This window comes from Corvus cornix, chromosome 13 (assembly GCF_000738735.6).
Source record: "Corvus cornix cornix isolate S_Up_H32 chromosome 13, ASM73873v5, whole genome shotgun sequence".
Lineage (NCBI taxonomy): Eukaryota > Metazoa > Chordata > Aves > Passeriformes > Corvidae > Corvus > Corvus cornix.
In genome coordinates, this window is record NC_046343.1 from 3,968,010 (window position 1) to 3,991,690 (window position 23,681).

General features: G+C 54.0%; 5 protein-coding genes across 9 annotated transcripts; 3 read left to right on the forward strand and 2 right to left on the reverse strand.

The window, feature by feature from the left end:
- Positions 1 to 69: 69 nt before the first annotated feature.
- Positions 70 to 1,095, reverse strand: HIGD2A (HIG1 hypoxia inducible domain family member 2A). The gene is made up of 2 exons (XM_039559469.1): positions 934 to 1,095; positions 70 to 743 (listed from the first exon to the last, which is right to left on the reverse strand). Exons 1-2 carry the CDS (start codon positions 1,046 to 1,048, stop codon positions 577 to 579), a joined length of 282 nt encoding a protein of 93 aa, XP_039415403.1. The 5' UTR covers positions 1,049 to 1,095; the 3' UTR covers positions 70 to 576.
- Positions 1,096 to 1,183: 88 nt separating this feature from the next.
- NOP16 (NOP16 nucleolar protein) lies at positions 1,184 to 3,521 on the forward strand. Its single transcript, XM_039559468.1, has 5 exons — positions 1,184 to 1,337; positions 1,482 to 1,593; positions 2,225 to 2,294; positions 2,809 to 2,915; positions 3,164 to 3,521. The coding sequence occupies exons 1-5, from the start codon at positions 1,231 to 1,233 to the stop codon at positions 3,305 to 3,307; spliced, it is 540 nt and encodes a 179-aa protein (XP_039415402.1). The 5' UTR covers positions 1,184 to 1,230; the 3' UTR covers positions 3,308 to 3,521.
- A 95-nt stretch (positions 3,522 to 3,616) lies between these two features.
- KIAA1191 (KIAA1191 ortholog) lies at positions 3,617 to 11,194 on the forward strand. Of its 2 annotated transcripts, XM_039559466.1 has the most exons (7): positions 3,617 to 4,259; positions 4,337 to 4,528; positions 5,819 to 5,942; positions 7,128 to 7,252; positions 8,416 to 8,522; positions 8,835 to 8,971; positions 9,424 to 11,194. In XM_039559466.1, exons 2-7 carry the CDS (start codon positions 4,373 to 4,375, stop codon positions 9,630 to 9,632), a joined length of 858 nt encoding a protein of 285 aa, XP_039415400.1. In that variant the 5' UTR covers positions 3,617 to 4,259; positions 4,337 to 4,372; the 3' UTR covers positions 9,633 to 11,194. The 2 variants fall into 2 exon arrangements, with proteins under 2 accessions (XP_039415400.1, XP_010398207.2); XM_010399905.4 differs by having other exon boundaries at positions 3,617 to 4,528.
- Positions 11,195 to 11,872: 678 nt separating this feature from the next.
- Positions 11,873 to 19,924, reverse strand: SIMC1 (SUMO interacting motifs containing 1). 4 transcript variants are annotated; one of them, XM_039559465.1, is made up of 10 exons: positions 19,743 to 19,924; positions 17,687 to 18,418; positions 17,311 to 17,531; positions 16,633 to 16,702; positions 16,102 to 16,247; positions 15,500 to 15,649; positions 14,893 to 15,021; positions 13,808 to 13,964; positions 13,645 to 13,729; positions 11,873 to 12,317 (listed from the first exon to the last, which is right to left on the reverse strand). In XM_039559465.1, the coding sequence occupies exons 1-10, from the start codon at positions 19,842 to 19,844 to the stop codon at positions 12,097 to 12,099; spliced, it is 2,013 nt and encodes a 670-aa protein (XP_039415399.1). In that variant the 5' UTR covers positions 19,845 to 19,924; the 3' UTR covers positions 11,873 to 12,096. The 4 variants fall into 4 exon arrangements, with proteins under 4 accessions (XP_039415399.1, XP_039415397.1, XP_039415396.1 ...); XM_039559463.1 differs by lacking the exon at positions 19,743 to 19,924 and adding an exon at positions 19,115 to 19,670 and having other exon boundaries at positions 17,311 to 17,528; XM_039559462.1 differs by lacking the exon at positions 19,743 to 19,924 and adding an exon at positions 19,115 to 19,669.
- On the forward strand, positions 19,921 to 23,379 carry THOC3 (THO complex 3). Its single transcript, XM_039559467.1, has 6 exons — positions 19,921 to 20,161; positions 20,542 to 20,698; positions 21,444 to 21,648; positions 21,970 to 22,131; positions 22,219 to 22,319; positions 22,650 to 23,379. Exons 1-6 carry the CDS (start codon positions 19,979 to 19,981, stop codon positions 22,811 to 22,813), a joined length of 972 nt encoding a protein of 323 aa, XP_039415401.1. The 5' UTR covers positions 19,921 to 19,978; the 3' UTR covers positions 22,814 to 23,379.
- The last annotated feature ends 302 nt before the right edge of the window (positions 23,380 to 23,681 follow it).

Consider the following 23,681-nt stretch of genomic DNA (forward strand, 5'->3'; position numbering starts at 1 on the left):
CTCTCTTACCTCCCTGCACTGTTTACTGTTGTGGCTTCTCAATGCTCTGCAATCCAGTATCAGTCAGAATCTTGCTGCAATTCACTTTATTACTCACCAGTTTTAATTGAACAGGTCACACAACCTCCCAAACTGCCTCCCCTGCTACCTACGGACTCTGTCCTGCCAGGACCAAGCCATAAACAGCGGTTCCCTCCTCATGGGCAGCTCATTTCTCAAACACTGGTGCACTGCCTGACTACAGCCACACCTCAGGCCATGACCAAGAGGACACAATTTTATCAGCCTGTGACAGCATCAAGCAGGGACAAGAAGTCTGAGAGAGGCGGTGAGCCTTAGTGACATGCAGCCTCAGTGCTGCAGGAGGGTGAGCTCTTGGGGAAACAAAAAAAATGCCACGGCCCAAATTACATGTTAATCACAAAGTGTATTCACCCCATTTCCAGTGCTCCAGAACTGGCTCCACCGAGACATCACAACAGTCTCTCAGAAAACTCCATCCGCAGCCAGGATCCACCCTGCTAGCCGAGGCTGGTAGACGCTTGCCCGTGGCCGCAGCTTCGCTCTTGCCCGATGTCACTGTCGGGATTTGATGGCCGTGGCCACCATGCCTCCCAGCAGGGCGGCGAAGGTGAAGCCCTGGGCCACGACACGCGCCCGCATCATCATCTGGGAGCGCCGAGTGTTGCCTTTCTTGAAGCTGATCAGTCCGTAGGTCAGGACGCCGACGGTGCACAGGCAGCCTGCGGGGAAGGACGGAGGCTGTGAGGCGCGGCCTCCCCCGGGCCTGAGCGCTGCCGGCCGGTTCCACCGCACCCCCAAACCCGAGCCGCGCCCCCCGGGGCTGAGGGATCAGCTCCTCACCAGCGACTATCGCCCCGGCCCTCGCCCCTCAATCAGCCTCCGTCCCGCCACCCCCCGCCCCACTCTCACCGAGGGGCACCAGGGGGTTCTCGCGGGTCTTGCGCAGGAACTTCTCCCCGAATCCCTCTTCAGCGAACGTGGGCAGCGGGCTGGGCTCCAGCGGCGGGGGCGGCCCGGCCGTCATGGCCAAGGTGACAACACCAACCCTTTCCGGCCGCCGTAGCCCCCGCCTCCGACGCGGTGTATGCCGGGGGTTGCAGTCCGACGCACACACTTATCGCGGGGCGCTGCTGCCTCGGAACTACACTTCCCGTGGTGCCCCGAGACGCGCCCGGCAGCCCCGTGGCCAGCCAGCGCGTGTCCGCCATGCCGAAGGCCAAGGGGAAGAGCCGGCGGCACAAATACTCCTACAACCTCAACCGCAAGCGCCTCTACCGCAGCGCCCGCCGCCGCGCCGCACCCCGCATCGCCTGGTGAGCGCCGGGGCCACGGGGGACGCGCGCCGAGCGTGGGCTGGGGCAGGGTGGCCGGGAGCCGCTGCACGTGTCGGTGGGAACGGGGACGCGCGCCCCCGCGGGATGGGGGGCACAGCCGTGATGTCCCTTGTCCCCGCGCAGCTCGCACATCCGCCATGCCTGGGACCCGCACAAGTCGGTGGCGCAGAACCTGGCCGAGATGGGCCTGGCCGAGGACCCCAACAAGGCTGTCCCCATTCCGAAGAAGCTGTTGGTAAGGGAGGGTTTGGCGGGGACCGCTCCTTTGTGGGGGATGGAGGAGGCTGGGGGAAACAGCGCGGAGAGCATCCAGCTTCGCAGTACGGGGCAGGTGGCTCTGGATCAGTCTCTGGCGGTGGACACGTTTCTTATCTTGATCTACGCGCTTATCTCACCAAGATCCTGGCGTGGGAACGAGCTACAGCGCTACGGAGACATGATGGACTTTAGGACAAATATAGATAAAGTCAGTCCTGGGACTTGCCAGAGACAGGTGGGGTTGGGAACGCTGCGGCCAAGTTGCTCCTGATAACAAAGAAAGGCTCTTTGTGTACGGCAGTGCCAGCCTGGCCCATCTGCATAAGAGGGCAGCGCTTCCAGGTGAAAGGTGGCCCCATGAAACTCGAGGAAAAAGTAGGACTGACCTTATTTGCCATTTGTCTCCATTCACACAGCGTTTCTCAGATGACAGCCTCGCCCACGAGCCAATTTAATGGCACAAGTAAGGCTCTGCTTAAGCCAGCTGGGATTTCCTGCCCCTTGCAGCCATGTAGAAGCAGTTTGGAGTTTTGGGAACAATGTGTACGGACACAGCACTCTTCCCAATTGGGCTTTTCTTCATTTGTCTTTTCTTTGCTGTAATTCAGGGGATGGAAGTGGAAAGCGACGGACAGCAGCTAGGAAAGAAAATAGTGCGGAAGCCGTACGTGGTGAATGGTCAGTGTTGCATTTGGGGTTCTCCTAAACCCCTGTGGGTTATTTTGTCATCCCGTGCTGTGCCAGGGGTAGGGAAGGGTGTTATTTCTTATCCAGCCGTGTGGAGGAGAACGTCTTTTCCACAGTGTTTGTCCCTGCAGCCTCAAGAGGGCTCTTGTCACTGTGAGATGTGCTGGTGTGTGGGCCCAGGGTGATGAGAAGCCACGGATGCAGTACCTCGTGTTTCAGTGGTGGGCTGGGCAGTTCTGAGCAATCACACTCTGCAGCCTGGGCTGAAAGGGTCTGCTCCTCGTATGTGAGCTGGAGGAGGGCTGCAGTGCAGGCCGGGATGCCTGCAGCCTGGGCAGAGGGCTGTTGTCTTGGCTATTTTCCTGCACCATCATGCTGGGAAATGTCCCTGCATGCACCAGCAGCCGAGCTGTGTGGCTGGAGTCAACCTTGAGGGGAGGTTGGGGACCTCTGAGGTGTTGCTGCTTCCTTCCCCTGCCTCATGCTGCCTCTGCCCTCTCCCTAGAGATGGAATTGGAGGCCAGCCTCCCTGAGAAGAAGTCGAACACACTCTCACGAGACCTCATTGACTATGTACGATACATGATCCAGAACCATGGGGAGAACTACAAGGTACATTCCAGAGCAAGGAGCAGCCAGAGTGATTCACTCCTGGATCTTCCCATCGGCAGGATGAGAACCGATAATCCTCTCTGTCCTGAATGCTGTTTTGCAGTCAGCTGGTTCTTAAGGGAAAACAACGCTTTGAACTGTGGCCAGATCCCTGTCTGAGTCAGGCAGTGATCACACTGGTGTGGGTGGGCTGGTTTGGTGTTTGCTCTTGGGGATACTCCTCTGACTTACTTTCTCCTTTGTCACAGGAAATGGCTCGGGATGAGAAGAACTACTACCAGGATACTCCCAAACAGATTAAAAGAAAGATCAATGTGTACAAGAATTTCTATCCCGAGGAGTACAAGAATTTCATTGCATCACTCAAGCCAGAAAAAATGGAAGTGCAATGACTGCTCTTTTTCCTCAGGTTTACCTGTAAATGCAGGGTTGACTTGACCATTTCCCAAACTGAAAAAAACTGGCCATGGAGGAAGGACCTTCATTAGACAGAGATGGTTATAATTGTTCATGAAAGACTCTTTGGCACTGGCTCACTTTCTGTGTGGCAGCCAGCACTTCTTTTAGCTTTGCTAAAATAAAATACTCTTTCTAGCTGCTTGTGAATATCTTGCTTGTGGGCTCTTGCTTGGTGCAGCTCTGCTTTGGAGAGCTCCTGGTGGCAGCCTGTGTGATGTTGGCACTGGTCATGTGTCACCCTCTGCGGTCTCAGGGCTCGGTGTGGGCAGCACTCGGACTTTTGCTGATTGTCCTGTGGGCAGCGTAAGTTGGAGCAGGGCCACGTGCTGCTTACCCCGTACCTGCAGCTTGGGAGACTGGGCTGGGGTCCCTTCCCTGCCGAGGAACTGGAGGGCAGCAGGGAGGTCACCCTTCTACTGACAAGAGGAAGGAGCAGCTGTAGAAAAGGTGTCTCAGTGAGACTGTCTGGCATGTACTCCTGTTCCCTAATGAGCATGCCAGCTTCCACAATAGGTTTTCCAGGACCCAGCAGCCTCCTGTCTGCAGGAGGACAGGACATGTGGGCAGGACACGACCCCAGACCCGCCACCGGGGCCGTGGGTGCCCTGGAAACCCGCTCGGGACCCGCCCCGGGACCGCCCCGGGACCGCCCCTCAGGTAGGCCCCGCCTTCTCCGCCCGAACTACGTCTCCCAGCGTGCCCCGCGCGAAATTACCACATCTCGCGAGACCTCGCGTCTATAAGAGCGCCCCCGCAACCGTAAATAGCCTCCAGCTGTGGCAGCCCCCGAAGGCTCCGCTATGAGCGCTCCGGGCCTGGCCCTGCTGCCGCTCGCCGAGTCCCGCTGAGCGCCCGCCATGAGCTCTGGGCAGCCCGACGCTCCCGGTAAGGTTCCCCCCGCTCTCCCTGCCGGCCTCGGTCGGGCGCGGCGGCGGGCGCTGAGTGCTGCGCTCTCTCCGCAGCGCTGGAGCCGGGCGGTGGGGGCCCGCTCGGGCAGGATGTCGCTGCCCCTCGGCGTCCCACGCCGCGCCTTCAGCTACGATGATGCTCTGGAGGACACGGCGCCCATGACGCCGCCGCCCGCCGATCTGTGTGCCAGCGTCCTCTGGAAGCAGCCGGTCATCCCCGAGCGCAAGTACCAGGAGCTCTCGAAGGTACGGGCCCGGCGGCGCTCTGGCCCCGGCATGTCCTTGGGTACCCCGCAGCTCTGGCACCCCTCTCCTGGCATCCTCCTTCTCCCAAGCATCCTCCCGGTCCTGGCACTCCTCCTTCTGGCTGGCGCTGCCCCCCTGCCCTCGCAGCAGGACCCTCGGGAAGGGCTGGGGACAGAACTCGGCATTGCTGCCTGGCCCTGCTCTGGGCACACGGAGGGGTGGGTGGGACAAGCGTGTGCTGAGCGTCTCCTTGGTGTTTGTGGTTAAAAAAACCCCAGCAGCTAGCTGTAATTAAACTAGAGCATAAGGGTGGTTTAGGTTGGATGTAAATCCTTTACAATAAGGGTGGTGAGGCACTGGCACATGGAGAAACTGTGGCTGCCCCATCCCTTGAAGTGTTCAAGGCCGGGTTGGAGTGCGCTCTGGGTGACCTGGTTTAGCGGAAAGTGTCCCCCCACCATGGCAGGGGGTTGGAACTGGATGATCTTTAAGTTCCCTTCCAACCCAAACCATTCTGGCATTCTATGCTTTGAGTGCAGGACCAGCCCTTCTAAATTTAGAGGCTGTTTTCTAAGTTGGAAATGAAGCTAAGTGTTGTTGGGTGCATCCCTTTGAGCTTAACCTCTATTTTATACCTCTTTGATTTTTAAATTTCTTGTGGGAGACAACCAAAAGTTGTAGCTTGGTACAAAAAGTAAACTCTCTAGTCAGGGAGCTCCTGTTTTGGGAGGAGGAAGTCAGTGTTTCACAGGATTTTTTGTTTTCTAGTACTTATTTTCTGTTTCTTTGCTAGGGTCTCGTGGTCAGTGGTAGAACTACGACCACTTGACACACTGAGCAAGAAACGTACAAGGAATGAGGTGGGAAAACAAGTTGTTCCCACCAGGTTCTGCTCTGTGACTGGCATTCTGTGAACAGCTGGTGCTTGAGCTGCCTTTGGAAGGTGCTCTTGGTGCTTTTGCTCAGTTGACCTTGAAGTCCAGTTTGCATTTAGGAGAAGAACAGATGTTCTGGTTTCTTTCCTGTTGACCTTTTTGTACTTGGACTAACAACTTGTTTGCTCTGATCCTGGTAGGTTTTCAAGTGTTGGGTGCAAGTTGCTTGTTCATTGCTATGAATTCTAAGGTTCTGAACACTCTGGGCTGCAGTGAGGACAGCATAGGGATTTCTCCCATGGGATGAAGGCTTAGAGCAGTGTTGCTTTGTCTCACTTGTGTAGTTAGAGGTGTGTCCTGACCAGGTGCTGAGATACTTTCCCATCTCAAACTGTCCCCTGCTGCTTCCCCACAGGATGAGGAAGGGGATGCCGACATGAAACCAGTCATAACTCCTTCATCGTCCACAGAAAGTGTGAACAAGGTGCCTGTGGTGAAGGCCAAGGCCACTCACATCATCATGAACTCCCTGATCACAAGTAAGAGCTCACCTCTCACGTGGGGGGTGGGCACTGAGAGTGCTCCAGCTTGGTGATGCCTCAGGGTAATTCCTGGAGAGCTCTTGGGTTTAGATGGACTCTGCTCTGGTGCTGTGTGAGTTTGTTTTGCTTTGGAGGACATTTCCAGAAGGAAGCAAGGAACTGGGGAATAGGCCACATGTGGAGCTTCTGTATTTCCTGGGGCTAAGGGAGGAGTGCAGAGTTTGCTGACAGGACACTGCAGTCCATGTTGCTGGAGTGCAGAGTCTGCTGCTGCTCTGTTTGCTTATTAACTTGCTATTTCTGAGTGACAGGCAGAGCTCTGCCATTAACCCAAGTGGTGAGGAGAGCTGGCACACTGTGCTAATGGAGCACTGGCTGGCGTTTATGTTAGTTAATAGCAGCAGCTGCCTTGCTAACACTTCAAAACATAAATCATGATGCTTTAAAATAAAATTGGGTCAGTTATGCTTGCAGAGAAGATGTGCCCTTTTCCAATAAGAGGAATTATTTCTGTATTAATCTGTCCATGCTGCCTCTTTCAGCAGCCACAAATAACAGGGATCTGAAAATAACTTTAATATGTGAAGTGTTACCTGTTTTAAAGAAGACAATGGGCTTTGCCAGTAACCTTTTTCTGCTCTGATTCCTTTTGACTTTTCTCTTAGTTCCACTAGGGAGTGAACATCTTATGCTGGGGTTTGGAGAAAGTGCTTGTGTTTTTCACAACTGAAGTTGCTATCAGTGTATTAGATGCTGGCTCTGTATCTGACTGAAATAGCTTATTTTATCTAATCTAAAATCACTGTGAGTCTTTAAAACATAAACTTCAAGGCTCCCTTGAATGTAGTGGGCCACTTAAAATGTCCATCTTAGTGGGTTCTTCTAGGTTTATGAAGTTGTGAGTAAGAGTGATGCAGTGTCTGGGGTGAGATGGGATTTATTACAGGTGTTGCATTTGTGATATATCTGGTGATTTGGGACAAATCACTGTTCAGCTGAATTAGCCCTGTGTCTCAGGATAGTTGTCAAGCCAGAATATCTCATCAGCTTCATCTTTCTGCCTCAGCTTGTTACAATGTGTGAATGATTAAAAAAAGGGGTTTGCTTTCCGTTGCTGGAGCTGCCTTTGCTAGAACTGCTTGTGGTGGCATTTCTTTGTGAATTTGTGCTCGTGTGTTCCAGAGCAGACTCAGGAGAGCATCCAGCGCTTTGAGCAGCAGGCAGGGCTGAGGGAAGCTGGCTACACACCCCACAAAGGCCTCACCACTGAGGAGACCAAGTACCACCGAGTGGCTGAGGCAGTCCACGTAAGGCTTGTTTTCCATTGGATTTCTCCATTCAGGATGTGTCTAGTTCAACATTTATCTGGTGATATAACTTTTGGAGCGTGTTGCCAAGAGTCCTTAAGCTGAAGGCTTTTAGTCCTCTGAAGGCTTTTAGCTCATTGTGTAGAATACTTTACCCACTTTTATTTTAAAGTAAACATTAGCCTTTGTAGTTTTGAAACAATTGTTTGTCTGAAATCTGTCACATTTCACTGTCTTGTCAAACTGTGACAGTTGTCTTTCCAAGTGGGGACACCCCTACACAGTCTAATTTCTTGCTGTACTTTTGAATGGTGCCCTGCAGTTTTGTAACTGTGTCCCCAAAGAGAACTTGTAAACCGTGCATTGTGGAAGTTACCAGATGTGTCTTACTGAAAGAAAGGTCTTGAATGAATGTGTTACCATGGGCTACTGAGCTCTTAAAGAAAGATCTTGCAGTTGGAGTTTAATAGTCAACTCCAACAGTGTCCTCCCACGAGGTCAAAGTTTCAGTAACTGCGTCGGTGAATTGCATTAGTGTGGCTTGAATGGCCACAGGAAACATTACAAGGTACCCTGTGTATTTTGTGTTTGAACTGTAACTGCCCTTCAAGTGACTTCTTCAAAGTTCAGTTTGTACTGTCCAGCTCGTAATAACATGGTTTGCATGCACCCAGTTCCTGTTTATTTTGTGCCCAGGTTCATCTCTGTTCCAGAGTAGTGTTTCCATCCTGATGTCCACTGATTGCTTCACAGGGTCTGGTACTCCAGTACCTTCTGTGGGAACTGGTCTCACCCTCATTACAGAACTGGTGGGACTGAAGGCTTTGTTGCTCTGAAAAGTGCTGGAGACAAATGGGTGCTGTGGCATTTAGACCTGTTACCAGGTAGCTGAAGTGAGCTCTGCTGCATCCACAACGTCCCTATGAATGCTGATGTTCCTTCCTGTAGCCTGAAGTGAGCTTTCAAAATGCTTATATTTGATGTGGAGAGAAACTTAAGGGGTGTATACACATATTGTAATACTCGCTACAACTTTAGGTGAAGTGACACTTTATCACCTGTGATAGAAACAATTGTCTGGTTTTGACTGTAAAACTAGGTGTTGTTCCTTATGTCCTGTTTTTAAGCTGTGTTGCTTCTGTTTCTCTTGCCTCTCCTGACAGAACCTAAAAATGCAGAATGGAGAGACGACAAAAGATGACAAACAGAATTCTTCTGCTCAGTCCACTCCAAGCAGCACCCCTCACTCCTCCCCCAGGCATAGAAACAGGTACTCTGCCTCCTTTGGTTTCCTACAGGCTGCTGAGGTGGGAGCTGCTACAAATAACCTTCTTATCCAGTAAGGGGCTGTCTGGGGTGAAATTCAGAGCCTGCTGAGGATTTGTGTTGGATAGATCCAAATGTTGGAAGCCTGTGGAACTTGAGCATGCATATCTTATCCTGGGTGGTAACAAACCTGTTAAGATTTCTTAAATTGCCCCTGTTAACTACATGGAAAGTTCCTGGCAAGGTGGAGTCACTTGAAGTATTTATTCTTGTGTTTTAAAATTCTCAATGGTTTTTTTTTTTTTTCTTCCCTTAGGGGTTGGTTTAGTCAGGGATCCTCTATTTCTATCACTGGCTCAGACTTTGCTATGGAAGGTGGTGGGGACAGATTGCCATCTGAAAGATGGAGCTTTTTTGGACCTAAAGCTGTCCAGAAATCCGCCAGTGATGCAGGTATGTCCTTGAAAATCTGCCTTGCCAAGAGCAAGGGGGAAACTGTCACACAACAGACTTGCTGGCTCTTTCTGGAGTCTTACCCTGCTTGCCTTGTTACTCTCCAGGACCACCTTGGGAATGTGTGTTAGTCATATAATTTCTGTGCCTAAATATAGAGCAGTTGGGTAAAACCTGTGCCAAGGATCTGGAAGCAGAAATAACTTGCAGTGAGCTGCAGTGGAAGGAGCAGGGTGTGAAGGTGACAGCTTTTTACTCTTTCTCTGATACAACCAGGACTGGAAGTGCCAGCCCCAATGTGGAATAAGCTTTAGATGACATGAAGCTGCTGGAATTTGCATAGGCTCTCTGTGGTGTTGAGTGTCAGTGACACGGCTCACTCCTGGCAGCAGTAGGAAATGGACTTGACTGGTTTTCCTGGTTTTTACTGTGATTTTTTTTTTTTTCATCAGGAGGATTTACCATTCAGTCCTATAAGGGTGCCCAGAAGCCATCCCCAATGGAGCTGATGCGTGCACAGGCTACAAGGATGTCAGAGGATCCAGTCACCTTCAAGCCACCCAAAATGGACATTCCAGGCACAGATGGGAGGAAACAATCTCCACGTTCCCACAATATCAAACCTCGGGATCTGAACGTGCTCACTCCCACTGGGTTCTAGAGGAAAGCTTCCAGTGTCTTTAGCAGGCTACAAGTGTGTCTTAGGCTCTGCTTCCCTGTCTGTGTGCTGCAGTAAAGTAGGAAAGTTTCCCTTTCCAGCTCTTTATCTCAGAAAAAGAAACAGTTGTGATTGTCCTGCTAAAGCCAGTCCTGGAAAAACTCCTGCACCAGTCCTAAACCAATGTAAACCATCCTGTCTGCTGCAGTGCACCGGTTTGGGCTGCCAGGCTGCTCTGGATGTGCTTCCCAGTACACCACACCACAGTGAAACCCTGAGCCATGTTTTTTTGGGACAGGATTCCATGTGGTGTGTGAGCAACTGGCTTGTATGCCTGGAGTCTGGTTGTCTTGTCCTGATCAGTGCTAAAGGACCCACAGGAGGACTGGTTCTGTCAGAGCTCGAGCAGGAAATGATGGAAGCAAACAAGGACTGAAAACTGGACCATTAACTGCCAGAAGGAAGATGGGGTATGTGGTTGGTCAGTTTAAATGTGGTACTCCCTTACTATCCAGTGTGACCATGTTTTTTGTTTTTGGAATGTTTTTTAAAGGGAAAAGGGACCAGTGATCATTCTAAGGTGCTCTCATTGGAAAGGCAGGGAGAAGAATCTAACGGAGCTTGGAAGTAATAAGGAAGAATTCCTTTTCTTCCAACTCTTCATGTTCCTCTAAGAAGGTGGAAATGACCGAAGCTGGTGTGGCTGGAACCAAGTAATCCTCTTCTCTTCTTTCTGCAAAACAGCACTGTCCTGCCTTCTAGACAGCAGATTTGCAGGTGTTCTGGCGCTCTGGGTGCTGCTTGATTTGTTTTTGTTGGGGTTTTTTACCCTAGAATCACATAGAATGTATTAGACACTGGAAACACTTCTCAGACAGGGTATTTTGTTTTATCAGCATTGTGTTCTTCAGGGCTGGGGGAGGACTGAGGGCTGACCAAGGCTGAACGTTCCTCCCTGCTGAGGTACAACTGGATGTGATCCTTGACCTGGTCAGAACCAGTTCCTGGGAACAGCTAACACTGACTTTCAGGAAAAGGGGAAGGAACTCCTGGCTACCATCTAATCCCTTAAGCATGATAGGCAGCATTGCTCTGTAATCCTCACCTGTGCTCTGGCAAATGGGTCTTCTCAGGTCTGCTCTTGATCTCACGACTGTGTTGCAGAGTCTCTCAGCCAGCAGCAGCCTTGCAGCTGGAAGCTTCTCTGTTGCCAGGACATTATACAGAGGTTACTTAACATCTGGTAAATGTTGAGCTCCGGGGTTTCTGCCTTCTTAAACCAAACATTCTCCCTGGAGGGTGAGGCAGGGTTGGCTCCCTTGGCTGGCTGCTGGCCCCTCTGAAGCAGCACATTTTGTAGCACTGCTTTCTCTCAAGCTTCAGCAGCACTGCCAGAGATTTGTTGTGTGAAAGTCTCCCACCCAACCCAGCAGTTCTGTCGCCACTCATTTGCACCTTGGCAATCAGGCTCTCATTTGACATTAATTTATTTGTTGTCTGTATTCACGTCTCCTAATGTGTATGTTTTTGTTTGTTACAGGACAATAAAATCCTTGTGGAATGGAGGTCCACAGTGTGTGTTGGTGCTGGTAGAGCCATCTGTGGGAGAAATGTGGGGCTCTCCAGTGAGTGTGGGGTCAAGGTTCTGATGGACAAGGCTCCAGCAGCACCTCGCTAGGGTGAAATGTTTGCCCACAAACTCTCCGTTGACAGGGAGACTGGGTTTACAGCCAGGCTCAGTTCTGTCTTAAGGCTTGTGCAGATGAAACATAACATGAAGTCTTTGGGTTTTCTTGAGCAACTCAAATTCTTCATGTTCCTGAGATTGTGTCCCTTGTTGCTTGTGTGCTGTGTTCCCACCTGTACTGTGGGGGTGGGCACAGGTATGGGAACCAGGCTGGTATTTCCCTAGAGGTGCCCAGTTCCTCTCTGGAAAGATGTGGTTTGGTGCTGTTTGAGTGTTTTTAGCTGCCCTTTAAAGTCCTGCTGATGGAGCATATGATTCACCTGGGCTGGGGATGTCTGAGCTGAATGATTGTGTTCCCTGTGCTCCTGGAGTGTAAGCTGAGCTAAAAGTCATGGAATAGATCCAGGTACTGAGGTACAGGCTACTGCTGTGGTCCTGATTACACAGGTGAATCTCACGGATTGGGAAAGCTGGGGTTAAAGCATGGTCTTGTGGTGTGAGCTGACAGAGCTCTGCACTTGCTTTGGGCAGGGCTGGCACCAAGATGAAAGAATCGTAGCAAATATGAAAATAATTTATTTTTTAAAGTGTACAAAGTGCCTAGTAGAACTGTACAATGAGGCAAATTTGAAAGGAAATTCTGAGACAATGTAAACCAGACATCTTTCCAAAGAAATGTATAAATGAAACCCCCATGATGTTGAGATTGCAGCACAAAAAAGGGGGGTTTTATATTGAGAACATGAAGTTTTGTTCCCCTTGCTGCAGGGGTTGTCTCCATCAGGTAGTAGCGACAATGAAGAACAACTCTTGCAGCATGAGCAATTTCTCCTGGATTTGTAGGGGTAAAGGCTGCCCCAGGGCCTCCTGCATTCTGCTGATGAAGTCATTCATCTTCAGCTGAATGTCCAGCTGGCTGATGTCATCACTGTCCTGGGGCCTGGGCTTGGCTTTCTGAGCGATCAAGTCCATCCGGTCACTGAGGGAGCTCCGCAGGTGCTCTGCAAGAGGAGATGCTGGTGGGCAGAGGCAACATGCAAGGGGCTGCCTGAGCTGCTGGGATGGATCCCAGTGTGCCACAGGCAGTGCTGGGAACGGGGCTGATCGTTATCCTTTATGGTTCTGCACAAGACTTTGGGAAGAAGGAACCAGCCCCTCCTGGAGCTCATTCTGCATGTGGAGAGAGCCCAGGGAATGGGGAAGGGACAAAACTTGTATAATCCTTGTGTGAATGGCAAAAGGGCAGCTGCAAAGGAGTCTCCAAAGAGCCCAACAACAGTGATTGCTTAGGGCTTCAGGGAGAGTGAGACTTTGCACACATGATGGTGGATTCCTCTGCATTCATTCATGAGAGCCTTAACCCTGGGCTAAAGCACCTGAAGTTGGAAGAGACTTCTGGCAGAATTACTTTTAGGGAGTTTTACAGAGTGTTTTGTGACTCTGCCACTCTCCTAGGGTCAGACATGCTGCTCTTTCCATGGCTGCTGTGGGTGGTGCTCCCTGCCCAATTTACCAAGTGCTGAAAGTGTCCTGGCTTGCCCAAAGAGTGCCCAAAGGAGATGGTGATGCTCTTTGGAGATGGTGAGGGGTTTAGACGGGAAGCCACATAAGGAGTGGCTGAGGTCACTTGGTGTGTTTAGCCTTGAGGAGACAGATCAGACCTCAGTGGGGTCTGCAGCCTCCTCAGGAGGGGCATCTCTGATCTCTGCTCTGTAGGACAGTGACAGGACCTGCAGGAATGACTGGAGATGTGCCAGGGGAGTTTTAGGTTGGCTATTAGGAAAAAGTTCTTCCCCCTAGGGGCACTGACCAGGCTCCCCATGGAATGGTCATGGCCCCAAGGCTGCCAGAGCTCCAGAAGTGTTTGGACAACACTCAGGCACAGGGTGGGATTAGGGAGTGTGTGCAGGGCCAGGAGTTGCATTCAATGATTCTTGTAGGTCCCTTCCAACTCGGGATATTCTATGATCCCTTTGCCTTCTGCTTTTTTTCCTAAACCACCCTATTCTTCCATCCACTGTGCAGCAACTTAGACAACACTGGATACAAAGCATCCTCTTGTGTACTTTCCAGTGCTGGGAAGTGCTTCCTTCCTTTAGAAAGAAGACTATTTTGTAGGGGTTAAACTTGGCAAAGCAAGTTGGGTGCTCTCATTGATGCAGCATCACTACTTTGACTGCTGGGAACAGTTACTATCATGGATGGAGGCACACTGTCTTAAAAGATTCAGTGGCCATGAGCCCAAGAGTGATGAGAAGAGGAATTTGGCTGTTCTACTGCAGCCTCTTGATGAGACTGTTTGTTAGGGCCAGAACAAGCAGTGCTTACCCAGTTTTACACTTTGGTAACTCAGTAGCAGCAAACTCAAGTACTGCAGCATCTCGTCCCACCTTTGCCACGTTGCTGTTTCATCCTAGGACAGGAGATAGTATTTGGTTGTTAGAAGTTTTCTCAGAGGAAAACAAGTCAATGGAGAGGTTGTACTGGATACCTGAAATTGTGGCAGCACAGAGGAGTGGCTCAGGAAATACAGGATCTTGTCCAGAGACATGGATGAGGTTGTGGGCACATCACAGCTATGCTGGAATAACAGCTCTAGCAGTCTGCAGCGCAGGAGCTGGCTCTCCATGGTGTTTACTAAAGTTTCCCTGGAACACAAAAAGAATTTACTTTGGGACAGACAGCACAGCCTGACCAGAGACAACTGTTCCAGCATGCTCCTGCTGTGCTGCTGACCCAGTGCAGATGTGGGGGACTGCAGGGGCTGCCCAGCCGTGCTGTGGAAGGAAGACCACCAGATGTGGTGAGAGACCTTTGTTATGCAGCTTGGCCATGGCCATGTTTTCGTCCTCAGGTGTCACCTGCAGCAGCTGGAAGTGAGTAGAGTCTCTAAAGCAAATTGAGCTGCTTCACTCCACCCCACCCAGCAGCCTGTGTGGCAGTGGCCCATTCCTGCTGACCTGCAGGGAGCACAGCCAAGCCAAGCGTGACAAGGGGTGAGGGGCAGATGGATCTATATCTGTCCTGGGCAAAGCGACAGCTTGGTTAGAGTCAGTTTGGCTCAGTTACACCTGCTGTGTGCAGAGTTCTGCTGAAAGGGTGTGAAGGGCTGCCTGCTGGGCACTGCAAACAGGGGTTTGAAATGCTTGGGGGCCTAGTGGTCTCTTGTTTACACCAGGGCCAGTCAGGCCCTTGTGCTTTGTCTTCGCATTTGCATTTCTTAAAGAACCAAACAAAGGATGTCAAGGCAAAGCTGTAGGAACTGCATCTTATTTCTGACTACCGGGTTGCCCGTGGGAATCAGTGCTAACGTACTAATGCACAGTGCTGCTTTTCAGACCCTCTTTACAGTTTTAAGGTCACACAACTAACAAATGGGAGAATTGACTGTTCTCAGCAACACACCACCTGTTCAGCTGGTGATGTTGTATCTCCATGGGAGACACAGCCATGCTCTTGCTGGCTGGCCTGTCTTTCTATACCCTGTAGAACTTTATGCATCCAGACTTGGATGTAAACTGGGAGTAAGACCACAGTTCACACATGCAAATGCTGCCTTGCACACGCTTGTCTCACCTTTGGCTCCTCAGGGGGATGTTCAGTATGAAGGGGAATATGTCATCTGCGATCTTACGGGAGCTGCAGGTGGGAGATCTGTCCACTTCCACTGCCATGGACAACATCCGCTGGAGCAGCAGTATCACCCTGGGTGAGAGGGACAGTCAGCACAGGGAGACTCTGCTCCTCAGCTTGCCAAGCAAAGCCTTGGGGATGGCCCCTAGTTCAGCCTCGTGCAACAAGGGACACGGGAATGCGGTGCGCCAGGTTTGGTGTCTCCTGGTGCTTCCGAATCTGATGCTCTTGCAAGCAAAGCTCATCCCCAGATTGGCCCTCGGGAGGTGTTGGTGGCTCTTCTGATTGTTGGAGCAGCATGGGACAGCCTGAGTGTGGGCCAAGAGCTCCAGCCTTACACTGCATGCAAGAGGATGACACTGAGCCAGTTTCCTACCAGGTGAGAGTCTTTTGCTCACCAAGTCGTGTATCTAACCCAAAGAAGAACCAGCAAAGCTGGTCACAGGTACAGTCTGGCTTCCCTGAACTGGCAGGGGGAGAGAGACTGTGGCTTCTGCCTGACCTGGGTCCATGATAATGCCAGCAGGGAGTTTGGAATTCTGGAGCTTACTTTTGGGCAAAGAAAGCTGTCTGAGCCTGGTCAGTGCTGGCCAGCCTTGGTGAAGATGAGCTGTGTTCAGCCCTGGCTTCTTGCAGCTGCTCCGGGGGCTGGGAGAACCCGACTCCTGTAACTGCTGCCACCAACCACTTCACCACTTCCCTGGGACAGAAACAAGAATTTTATTGGGGATGTGCCTCGTTTTGCTGTGTTCTGACCTCTAGATACACTTGGAGCTTGAGGAAAGACCCTGAGAATGAAGAGAATGTTCCACCCACTTGGACAGGTTAGGGAAGTAGCTCTGTTGAGCAGCTCAACAGAGGAGCTCTCTTGTACACCTGCCCACAGGACTGCCTCCTTCTCAGTCCTCAGCAATGCAAATCTGACCTCATTCCTGGGAAAAGCCCACTGTATGGTGACTGGAAAGGCCTTGCATTGTCTCTGGTGGTCTGCTTTTGTTAATCTTTTCCTAGCTCCTATTATTGACCCTACACTTTCCCTTTGTCTCCCAAGTCTGCTTCTTGGAAAGTCTGACTGGAGTCTCAACAAGTGTTCCCTGAGCCTCTGCCTCTCAGTTTCTGGTTAGAGAACAAGGAGCAGGATATGTCCATTACCTGACATTGGAGAAGTACAAGTCACATGAAAGCACTTTCTTGGCAATTGACTTCTGCAGCAGCTGTGACTTCAGATTGTGCTGCAAGTCATCCTCCAGGGTCTGCACCACGTACTGCAGGAAGAGGAGCCGGCCAGGGGGCTTCTCCTGGGGGCAGATGGAGAATGTATGAGCCTGGTGGGGCCACAGGGTGAGGAACACCAGGGAATTTGGCTGTCTCGAGAGTGGACTGATGTACGTGACTGAGGAGTAGTTCTAGGAGGAGCTGCCTGGCTCAGGCAAGGCCCTGAGGGGCATTTCACTAGTGTTGTGACCCAGAGAGGGTTTATCTGTTGCTGTGCCTTCTTCAGTGGACAGCCTGCCTAAAACCGTGCAGAGGGTTAAGGGAGCACTGTGGATAAATGTGGGATTCCCAGCTGGCACTCACTGTTGGACTGGCCAGCTCTGCAGAGCACAGCCACACGAAGCACTTGGGTAACGCTCACCCCCAGGCAGCATGTGCTGCATGATCCCTGCCCCCTGTGCCAAGTACCTGGTCCTCCATGACGAAGTTCACCAGTTTCCAGTCCCATCCCACAGTGGCGACGTTGGCTGGATGGAGCCTGCAAGGACAGCCCTGTCTATTTGTGCTGAACTGCCTGACCACCTGCCTGGAGGCATGGCAGCCCCTTAGCCCTTCCCCAGCCCTTGGCCCTTCCCCAGCCACTTCCACCCCACTTGCTCAGGTGCCTCCCCTGCCTTCTTCTCTCCATCTTTGCCCTCATCCCTTCTCCTCACCATACCACATTAATTTTTTGGAAGTACCTGAGAGGGGCTGTACTCCATGGAGATGCCCAGGACTCCTTCCTGGGCCTATGGCCTCATAAAACATTGTACTTCTTTGTAGAAAACCTGAGGGCAGCAAGGGAACTGCTGCAGCCCAGGAAAGGCACTTCTGCTAGGTCACAGCAGTGAAGAATGAGACCTGTGCTTCACAGCAAGGCAAACACACTCTTCTGTCCCCAAGGGCTCCCTTGTGTCACAAGCTGTCCCTGACCCACCCTCAGAGAGCCCCGGGTGTGCCTGTGCTGGCAGGAGGATTATCCTGGCTTATAGGGGAAATCACTCCCTCTTCTGTGGGTGAGCACCAGAGAGAATAACCCTTACACTGGGCAGACCCCTGGGAGCACCTAGGCCAGCCCCAGGGCACCAGGACAAGGGGAACACATACATTTGGATCTTCATCAGCAGCATGTAGATGTCCTTCAGGATCTCCCCTTCGTTGGTGTCCAACAGCATCTGTCTGATCAGGTGGCAGATGATTTCTTGGGGGGGACAGTGCTGGCAGGAGACAAACTCGCTCAGGAAATACAAGGTGCCCTCCAGGATGTTCTCCTCCATAGTTGTGCGCACCATGCTCAGCTTCCCGCTGGGGATGAGCCCAGGTTTCTGCTGTGTACAAGGCAAGGCAATGGGTGAAAGCTCCCCCAACACAGAGGAACCCAGCTGTGGTGCAGGGCCCACTGTGAAGGGAGCTGCAATAACCAGAGCCCCTGACTGCCTGGCAAAGGACAAGGGGAGCAGGGGCTGCTCCAAACCCTGTTTACCTGCTGTGTTTCCCTGTTAGGTGCTATGCCTTGGAGGAAGAGGTGCTGGACTCCACTCCTCCTGAAACTGTGCAGTTTGTCCAGCCAGGCCTTGCTGTCAGCGTCAGTCCTGGCTGGGGTGCTGTGCTGGATTGGTTGGTGTGATGGGAAGTCACTTGCTTCCAGCAGAGGCCTTTGGGCCTTTCCTGGTGCTTTAGGAATGGTTGGGGCAGGGCTCAGCCTTGGAGGGAGGTTCCTTTCCTGGCAGAGCTGGGGAGGGTCTTCCTCTGGGCCATCAGCTCTCCAGCTGCTGTTGCTGTCCAGGCTGGGGGGGGATGGGGACAGGGACAGCATGTCTGAGTCCAGCTGTGAGTCCAAGTTGCTGCTAAAGGTGGTAGTGCTGTAGTCCTGCTCTGAGCTCCAGCTGTGGCAGCTAGAAGCAGGAGAGAGGCAGCTCCAGTTCTCCATGATTTCTGCTGTGTCCATGGTGGAACTGAGCTTCACAGGGGTGCTGTGCCATGCTGGTGCAGGGCTCGGCTCTGCCACTGCTTGCATTTCTTCTTCTGTGGTGGGGCAGAGTTGGGGATGGGACAGGTGTGCTGCTGGGGCAGCAGGCACATTTCTGGGGTTCTGGGCAGCACCAAGGGTGGAGTGGAGAGGGCTGCACATGTCCTCAGTCAGGTCGATGATGGCGAGGCTGCTCGATGGTGTCAGGTCTGTGTTTGTGTCCTCACAGGTCAGGTCAATGATCTCCTGTGGGGACGGAGCAGCAGTGTCAGTGTCCTGTCCTGGTGGGAGCCTCTGCTATGGTGGCACTGTAGCCGAGTCCAAGAGGGAAAAGGGCACCAGCCCAGCAAAAAAAACCAGGGACAAAGACCCTTCTGCCCTGTCTGAGGGGGCCTGTGGCCCTGAGCTCTGGGATCAGCCTCCCCTGGCAGCACAGCTGAGCCTGAGCCTGACCCTGACCCAAGCTCTTCTTCCCCTCTGCCCTCAGGGCTCATGTCCTCATGCCTCAGCTCAGAGCAGACCTGGCTGCCTGCTCAGCTCCTTCCCATGACAGGGAAATGCCAGTCCTTCTGGCATGTCCAGGGAAGGCAAGGGAAGCACAGGGAGCTCTCATGTCCCCAGGCACCGGCAGGAACAGCACAGGATCCAAACCCTGGCGGGAGTGGCAGGAAACAAAGCTGCCTTTTGATCTGTGGCACCAGTCTGGAGCTACAGCAGCCCTGAGACATTGGGGATTCCCACCCAGGCCTCACTGGCCGATGCAGGGTCCGAGGGGCGGCAGGGGAAGGCAGCAGCAGGCAGGACCTGCTCGCACCAGCAGCAGGCAGGACACAGCACTTCCCAAGATCTTTGCGTGCCCAGGAAGGGTCAGCCCCCTCAACACCTCGAATCAGGGAACACGTTTAGCAGACAATTTAAATCCATTTTTGCCCCGACTCAGACCTGCTGCCTTCCCCAGGGAGGTGGCAAAGCCCAGCGGCCTCCAACTGCCTCAGGACCCGGGACAGCGGTGCGGGGCCGGGGACCGACCCTTCCCCCGCCACGGGCTGAGCCTCGCGCCCGGAGCCGCCGCCGCCGCACGGCCTCACCGGCCCCGCACCCGCCGGCGGAGCTGGACCGGGCACAGCAACGGCACAGGGGGCGAGGGACGGCAACCGCCCCACCGCATCCCGCCGCTGGACCCGCCGGGGGCTGAGCCCTGCAGGGCTGGACCCTCCTCGGTGTGCAGAGGGCACGGCGACACTCCATGACGGGCAGCGGGCTCTTTCGAAGGGTACATGGCCAAGGAGGCTGGCACCCCTGCGAGGGGCGCGCTTGCGGAACGGGGCTCTGCTGGCGGGAGGTGGCCGCGGAGAGTCGAGCCCGGCTGGGAAGAGGGTGGGAGGCCCCTAAGGATGCGGCTGGGGCGGGACGGGACGGGACCGAGGAGTCCCCGGGAACACACGCCCACCCCCCTCCACTGCCCCAAGGCTTCTTGTCCGTGCGCGGCTCCCGTCCCCGCCCGCAATGGGAGCGCCGCCATCTTTGTGTGGGGTAGCGGCGCCGCGCCCGGCGGGAGCCCCGGACTCACGGCGGGGGTGGGCAGCGAGCGGCGGGAGCGGCAGGGCCGGCGCGGCGGCGACCGGGCGCCCTCCGAGTCCGAGTCACTGACGAGGACCACGCTGTCTTCCATCTCGGCCGCAGGTGGCGGCTCGGCCCCGCCGCTGGGGCCGCGCCGGGTGCGGGGAAGCGGCGGAAGTAACGTCAGGCGCGGGGCCGGGGCGGGGCGCGCGCGGGGGTCGCGGTGCCGGCGGCGGCGGCCCCGCCATGGCGCTGTCGCCCTACGTGCAGGCCATGCAGGAGCTGTTCCGCGCCAACACGCGGAGCCGCGAGTTCCCGGCGCACGGTGCCAAGGTGCACTCGGTAGCCTGGAGCTGCTGCGGCCGCCGCCTCGCCTCCGGCTCCTTCGACAAGACCGCCAGCGTCTTCCTGCTCGAGAAGGACCGGCTGGTGAGATCCCCCGGCATCGGGCGGGCGGCGGTGGTGCGGATCGGTACCGCGGTGCTTGGGCAGGTGTCCGGAACCGGGAGCGTGTCCCGGTGGTCGGTGCCGGGCCTGGGGGTGGGTACTCGGTGTGCGCCGGAACGGGAGCATCGCCAAGGACGGCGCAGGCCGGGTCTGCGAGCCGGGAATGGAGCTAGTGCCTGGCGCGGAACGTGGCGGGGATTCTCTATCGTGGCCGGCCGTGGGCGGGAGCGTGGCTGGGGTGACGGTGGGGCCCCGGGCGCGGCTCCTGATTTATCCCAGCGTGGATGCAGCGTGCTGGGATGTGGGGCAGGAGTGGGAGCAGGGCTAGGCATATCCTCACGTTGTCTGCCCTCTCCCTCCAGGTGAAGGAGAACAACTACCGGGGTCACGGGGACAGCGTGGATCAGCTCTGCTGGCACCCCAGCAACCCTGACCTCTTCGTCACAGCGTCAGGGGACAAAACCATCCGCATCTGGGACGTCCGCACCACCAAGTGCATCGCCACTGTTAACACCAAAGGTGAGTCCCTGCCTTCCCAGGGGATCTTGCGAGGTGGGTCCCAGCTAGACCTCAGCTGTGTGGGACCCATCTGCAGTGGCTCAGAGCTTTGGACCCTTCCTGTGGTTTATTTCTGTTTGGGACATCTTTGCTGACTGCTTTATCTTTGTGTTGTGCTCATCACATAAGGGTCGATTTACTGTGGGGTCAGGACTGGAGGAACTAGTGAAATATGGTGCTGGCTCTTAAAATATCCTGTGTACTTGTCTCTGGAGTCAGTGGGTTGTGAGGCTGGAGACTGGGGAAAAGCATGTTTACAGAGAGCCATGGTGGAAATAAAGGTTTGTGTGGATTCAAAAAAACAGTTATTTGAATTCATGTGATGCTTTGCCCAGATACCATCTCTGCTCTTGGAAATGTCCAGTTTTGAGTTGTTGGGGCTGGCAGTGGCATTGTAAGATGGCATAACAGCAACCTGCCTTGTTCTTACCTTCATTCGAAGGTATTTATTGTTGGCTTCTGCTTTTTCTGGATCTTAGAGATCACTAGATTCAGAGGATCTTTGGCTTGACCTTGTGTGGTGATTGCTGTGGTCCCATCTTGGCTCACATGGGATGTGGCATATTGTTTTCAAGCGATACTTCTCATAAGTTTGATTTTGCTGGATAGCTACTGGTTTGTGTGTTAGACTGAGGAACTGGCATTCTTTCTCATTTGGGAATGGTTGGGAGTGGAAGTGGGACCTGCTGTGTTTCTGTCCCTTCAGGTGAGAACATCAACATCTGCTGGAGCCCCGATGGACAGACCATCGCCGTGGGGAACAAGGATGACGTGGTCACCTTCATTGATGCCAAGACACATCGCTCCAAAGCTGAGGAGCAGTTTAAGTTTGAAGTGAACGAGATCTCCTGGAACAACGATAACAACATGTTCTTCCTCACCAATGGGAACGGCTGCATCAACATCCTCAGGCAGGTGCTCGTGGCTGCTGGGTGGCTGGGCTGGCTGCAGTCATTTGCAAGTACCTTTGTTACTTTTGGGAAACTTGAATCCCACATCCCAGCAATCCCCTGCCCTCTGGTAGGAATGAGCTTGCCTGGAGCTGAGGTTGCCACAGTTCTGGGCTGGGCTCAGCTCCCTGAGACGGCCCCTGATGCTTTGCCTCATTCACTGGACACTCAGTGTCTCGTGCCTCGACTGGGTTTGCTTCCAGTCCTGGTGTGCCTCATGCCTGCCCTGCTCTAGGCAATCTCTGTGCTTCTCTCACTGCTCCCTGCCCTCTCCCTTCACAGCTACCCAGAGCTGAAACCCATCCAGTCCATCAATGCACATCCTTCCAACTGCATCTGCATCAAGTTCGATCCCATGGGAAAATATTTTGCCACAGGCAGTGCTGATGCGTTGGTCAGCCTCTGGGATGTGGATGAGCTGGTGTGTGTGAGATGCTTCTCCAGGTAGGTAGGGCTGTCCCAAAGCTTTTCCCCCCTCTCCAGGGACTGTGGTGGCAGTGCCTCACTGTCTGCTCCCCTCATTTGCTGCAGGCTTGACTGGCCTGTGCGGACGCTGAGCTTTAGCCATGATGGGAAGATGCTGGCCTCAGCATCAGAAGATCACTTCATTGACATTGCCGAGGTGGAGACAGGTAGTGGCTTTATTTTGGGGAACGCCAAGGAGGAAATTGGATGGAAAAGTGCTGGTGGAGCTGGGAGGACACAGGGAGAGTCCATCTGCTAAAGAAGAGCTTTGCTGTGCAGAGCAGAATGCCATGAGGGGGAGCCTCTGCCTCGGCAGTCTGTGGTAGACACGCCTGTCATGTCTGTACCTTGTCACTGGGTGACTAAAAGGCGCCGGAGCAGCGTTTGTGCTGCCTCTGCCCTGTGCTGGCAGAAGCAGCAGGTGCTTGGCTCTGGGGAGCTGAGCAGCAGAGGGGGCTGGTGGCTCTCCAGGCTGACATAGCTCCTTTTCCATGCAGGAGAGAAGCTCTGGGAGGTGCAGTGTGAGTCCCCCACCTTCACAGTGGCCTGGCACCCGAAGAGGCCGCTGCTGGCCTTTGCCTGTGACGACAAAGATGGCAAATACGACAGCAGCAGGGAGGCTGGCACTGTCAAGCTCTTCGGGCTCCCCAACGACTCCTGATGAAGCTGCTGCACCCGGGGAGGCAACACCTGCCTGCTCTCGGGGGTGGGAGCTTAGATGGCGTTGGTGGGGCAAGGAGCTGGCTCCTCTCCTTGCCAACCTGGCAGGGCTGTGACCTTGGGCTAGCTCGGTGTGTCCTGCTCTTGGGAGCTTTTGTAAACAGGCAGCTGTGTGCTGGGGAGAATGGGGGGATGCTGGCAGGGCTCCCCTCTGATGCCTCCTCTCTGGGGCGTGGGGGCCTTTTTCCAAAGGCAAGTGGCCAAAGAAAATCAGTCACTGAAGGTGGCTGCTGAGGAGCCTCCCATGGGAGATGCTCTGCTCTGACCAGGCTCCCCAGCAGTGATGAGCTACGTGACTGTCCCCTTGTCCCCAAAAGCCTGGTGGCAAGGGCAGCTCTGGGAGCACAGCCTGCCTCTCCCCCTCCCAGACATCCTATGTCCCTTCCCTGTGCTGGGGCAATGAGGGCAGGGTGGGGGGATGTGTACTGGTAGATGTTTCCCCAGCTGGGGCTTTTTTTCTAATATTTGTGGTGTCTTTTTCTAATTTTGATAAATCATCTTCCTTAACGAAGGTGTCTGTGGCTATTTGAAGCGGGAGAAGGGGGGTGCTGAGCTGCTCTCCCTTCCCCTGGCCATGGCAAGGCCCTGGCAGAGGGGTCTGTCCAGAGTTGTCCCCCTTGTCCCTGTGCCTGTCCCCGCTCTCCGTGTCCCCTGTCCTGCGCTGTCACCACAGCAGGGGGCGCTGCGTCCCCACGGTGGGGACAGGTGGCAGCGGGGACACCGCTCAGACGGGGACAAGGAGGACACTGCTGGTTCCCTGCCACGGCCACCGGCTCCGGGCAGAGCCCTTCTCCTGCCCTGTCCCCACT